The sequence below is a fragment of the Pangasianodon hypophthalmus genome, chromosome 16 (assembly GCF_027358585.1).
Source record: "Pangasianodon hypophthalmus isolate fPanHyp1 chromosome 16, fPanHyp1.pri, whole genome shotgun sequence".
Classification (NCBI taxonomy): Eukaryota; Metazoa; Chordata; class Actinopteri; order Siluriformes; family Pangasiidae; genus Pangasianodon; species Pangasianodon hypophthalmus.
In genome coordinates, this window is record NC_069725.1 from 6,385,650 (window position 1) to 6,390,446 (window position 4,797).

The 4,797-nt window shown below is 39.2% G+C and overlaps 1 protein-coding gene across 1 annotated transcript in view; it reads right to left on the reverse strand.

Annotated features, from left to right (window-relative positions):
* Nucleotides 1-696: 696 nt before the first annotated feature.
* The window catches only part of wnt1 (wingless-type MMTV integration site family, member 1), a 6,372-nt gene continuing 2,271 nt past the window's right edge, over nt 697-4,797 (reverse strand). The window contains exons 3-5 of the mRNA XM_026920819.3: nt 3,085-3,338; nt 2,628-2,893; nt 697-2,533 (exon numbers count right to left, since the gene is read on the reverse strand). Coding sequence (XP_026776620.1) covers nt 2,042-2,533; nt 2,628-2,893; nt 3,085-3,338 — 1,012 coding nt within the window. The 3' untranslated portion in view covers nt 697-2,041. The remainder of the gene's footprint in view (nt 2,534-2,627; nt 2,894-3,084; nt 3,339-4,797) is intronic.

The following is a 4,797-nucleotide window of genomic DNA, read 5'->3' on the forward strand; positions in this document are numbered from 1 at the left end:
TCGCCTGCCAGTCGGATGGGGGAAAATGTCCTGTCATTATTTCTTTATTTTTACCGACATTAAGTAAATGAAGCAAAACCTTTGGTGTTGTAAAAACATATAGAATTGACGCTGTGTTTTGGCACCGCTCACTTTCTCTCTGCGGTTCACGTGGATTTGGGGTGGAGCAGCCTGCTCATGTGCTTTCAGCAGTGACTTTGGGTTTAAGGGAACTAATCAACTTGTGCACTTGCAGTGTGGATTTATCTTAAAGAAAGCGATTTGCTGTGTTTTTATAACATGATATGAGTGACATAAGTAAGTGAATGTTCTCTATATTAAACTGAGAAACTGATTCTAGTATTCAAAACAAAGGACACTTTTTACTTGAAAATATAAACTTTATTAAACTATTACACTATTTTACAACAACATGAACATTTTTCTAAATCTTAAGCTGAGAAGCCCTAATACTAAAATATTTTGTTTCTTACTGCCCTTCTCTATCATTTCCATCATACAACAATAAATATTTTTATTCAAACACACACAAAAAAAAAGCAATGTTCAGTGCATGTACAACATTTTGTTTTCAGCGAAAGAAAAATCCAGGGCAGTTGCTTCAAAAAAAAAAAAAAATATATATATATATATATATATATATATATATATATATATATATATATATATATTTTTTTTTTTTTTTTTTTTGTGGTCTTGCACACAATTTAAAAAAACTCAGTGAATGAAAATACACATGAAAATATTGATAGCTTTTTCACTCTGCTTTTGGATTATATCATTTTCATAATTTCTAGGTTTTATCAGCATAAATATATATTCATCTATGTTCAGTATTTACAACATTTTGGTTTTGCCAGCTGATATACAAAACAGTTGTTGTGGTTTCACACTCCACGCTTCACTGTAAACTAGGTAGCAGGTAATCTACAAGATTATCTTTTATCTTATCATTTTATTTTACATAGTGGTACAGGTGCCCTTTTTCTTGTGCGTGGTCTGTTCCAAGTTGTCAAGATAACTTTCTCTTGTTATACAGTTACTAAAGTTTTAGTGCTACTCCATACGCCCACAAGAAGCGGATCAATTCAGAAGCGTCGTTCAGTGTTTGGTCACTACATTCATTCATTTTACGAGAAACTTCTGGTCTCTTTGTTAATGTTTGTTTGCAGTCATTCTTTATCAGTACCAGAGTGTGGTATACCACACAGCAGTGAGTACGAATACAAAATGACAGGACATCGTTAGCCAGGCCGGGAAGTATGCTGAGCTTGAGTGGGAAATCTTAAGAATTTGGATGAAATCCAGCATTCCTGCACTATACAGAAATCGGGAAACAGCACATGCTTGAGATGTACTTCACATAATTTTTTTTTTTTTGTAAGAAAAGTTGAGCTGCAGCTAAAGAAAACAACACACTGGTATTTTAAAGTACTATCCTGCAGTAGGAGTTTTTCACCGTTTATGAGAGAACATGCTTGTGGTTCCCTGGCCACAGAAACATCTGTCAGAGTTTGTGTCCAGTTCCTGCTTCCCAGTTTCTTGCTCCCTGGAGAATCAGAGAGCAAGAGAGGGAGGAGATGGCAGAAGCCTGAGACTGGTGGTTCTGGCCTCAAAATCCGTACGTATTTTTGGACTGTATCCTTTTCAGTGGCTAGCTTCTCTAGCAGTGCATAGTAGTCTCCATTGCATTTCATTCATTTAATTCGATGCACTTACTCTAAATCTACTATTATGAAGTTTAGAGTAAATGCTTAAATGTAGGGTTTATGCCCAAGCACTTTAGAAATGCACAGCTTTTAGGATTTCTCTCACAGTACAATTTCAATGACAGCTCTGTTCGACGTAGAAAAATAATATCAAGGAAATGCCAGATTACCATATGTCTTGCCATAGTCATGTCATTTGCTTTTTTGTTTTAATCCCCATTAAAACAAAATCTCCGTCAGTTTCTCTATTTTTGCACCCTTGTCAATTAAATCCATTGACCACTTCCATGCCCTATTGATGATCTCAGGAACAATGCCGACTGCCGCAACTGTTATAAGCACTGGTGCAGTGTCTGCGTACTGGTGCAGTTGAGGCAGCTCACATGGCAGCACCAGTGGAAAGTGCAGTGACATCTCTCAGTGATCTTCTCAGTCCGGGTCTTATACCCTCTCCCACAGCACAGCAACTCACAGCCATCCAGCGCTGGTGAGGAACTGTTGCAGGTGCGCCCAGATGTGCCAAGCGTACCCATTTTGCTGTTGTAGGAGCAGAAGTTGGGTGACTTTTCAAAGTAGACGAGGTCTTGCGCAGAAGGGAGTTTGTGAGCAGGGTTCTCTGGCTGGAGGTGGCGGGGATCAGCTCGATGAGACGCCCGGTTGCTGCCTTTATTGGCGTACACCACTCTGGAAGCACCATCAAAACGGTCTTTTAATAAGTCTCCAACTGTCCTGAAACTGGGCAGACGCATCCAGCAGGTGCGAATAGTGCAGGAGCCCGACATCCCGTGACACTTACACTCCTGACGCATCTCTGAGGAAACCGTCTGGAGAAAAAGTGGAAGAAAAAACAGTTAGACTCCTAGCTGATATATATAAAAATAACTTGCTATTTTTAATAACTGATTACTGGTGTCTTACAATTCTCCCTGCCTCATTATTGTGTACATTAATGAGGTATCGCAGGTCTCGGCCCCTCTCGCTGGAGTCCACAAACTCCCGTGTAAACACCCTGCCGAAGTCGACATTGTCACTACAGCCTCCCCAGTGCCAGTCTGGACCCCCAGGCCCTCGTCTCCGGTAGTCACAGGTGCACGACTCGATAGAGCCTTCAGAACAGGACCGCGCCACCGCATGGGTAACACCAGCACTCGTGATGGCAAACACAAATGCTGTCTCTCTGCAGCCTGACAAAACAAGAACCACAGCATTCTTTAGGAATTCCCTGTGTATATTTGTAAATAGATAAGTCATTTAGTAGAAGCAGCTCTTGCACTTAAATTCCACAGTACAGTAGCCGTATAATACAAAATCTTAAGAGTGTGGAGGAAAAGATCCTTTATGTAAGAATGCAGAATGAAATATAAGATAAGCTCACCTCTGTTGATGATTTTGCCAAACACTGTAGGGGTATGGGATGTCGGACAGTTCCAACGTCGGTTGCGGAATTGCCACTTGCACTCCTTGATGGCCGTGTGAAGACCGGCCGCGATGGCATGAAGGATGCCGGGGTTTTGCCGAATCAGCCTTCTCTGCCGACGGCTTAGCAAAGCAAGGCTAGGATCCAGGGCTAATTGCACATTCTTGCTATTGGTGAGGAGGTTGGTGGATGATGCTACATTCACAATCCCCCTGGCAGAGGAGAGACAACGGTAAGCCTGACAAGGGTATGCTCTCAGTGTCACAAGCATTGTTTATTTCTGTCATTATGATTATGCAGAATAAGAAGGAAATGTGTAATCATGTGTCTGTGTTCCTTCTTTCACATTTTCACTCCCTGAAGTAGCATGCTCTACTCAGTGTGTACAATTAAATGTGTAGAAGAAGTACAGTGAATTATTTGTGGTGATGTTCAAATTACAGAGCATCGTTACAACCAAGAAGGCCAGAAGTAAGGTTTCTAAGATCCTCCACATAAAACAGGAAATATTTTCTTAACCTTGACCTAATAAATAAATGTTGCTATAACAGTAGGCTATAATTATAGAGAACACAAACTATTAAGTTAGACTTGACTGGAGATGGGCCAGTGCTATATCCAGTCTATAAATAATGTCAAGTGACACTAAATATTAATCACAAATTAGCCTATTAAAGGCTTTTGACCACCAAAGCTGCTTTTAGTTCTGAGCGTCTCATTTTCTTTGCACGATATTTAAAGCAAATTCACATTGGTGATCTGAATAGTTGTCTGTGCTTTTAAATGTGACCATGGTACAGGGTTATTAGTAAAAAGGCTATAAGGATTATTACTAAAACCTTTTAATCCTGTATTTTATAATGTATATTAAACCAATTTTCCATTATACTTATCTTCATGGGTGTGATAGGCCTACCTTTTGCACTTCCATTTTCTTAAATCAGGGTTTTCTGGTAACTAAACTGATAACCTCCTAGAGACTGTCCACTTTTTCTATCCTTCCAAGCTCCAGAGCTCCCACAGAGTAAAAAAAGATTAACTGTATAGGGGCCTACTGTTCTTAAACTCTTTAGGGATGAACTGTAGATTGCCATGAGATGCTCTTCCTACTTAGCGAGGCATGATGTGTAAGAAGCGAGCAGCTCACTTTGAGCTTCTGCCCTTGTGCCGAATAAGTAAGCAATAAAACAAAGTGTGCTGTTATAGGAACATAATCCACAATGGGGTGATATTATATGTGATGTATTTTCTTCCTCTTATAATGCAGTGATTTGCAAACTATTACAATTTTTAATTTATTAATAAATAATACATCATGCTTTTTTAACCATTTACAGTTACATTTAATATTGTGGAATGTCCATAATACAAGTTAGTTCCCTCTCCAGACTCTTTTTCTGTTTTTTGGAATTAATAAGAGAAAGTAATGCAACTTCTCATGTTACAGAGGAAACAAAGTCCTGAGTTTCCCAAACCATTACAGGGCGCTGATACTGGAGACTCCTTACATAAACGTTAAACAAATGTCTCCTTACAGAAAGCTTCACCACATCAAAGATTATACTTTTTTCTGTAAAAAATCAGCAGGTTTTTAGTCTGGATTATGTAGATCGTCTGGTATACAAACCTCTGTGAATGACATTATTATTATAGAAACACCTGCGCATTAAT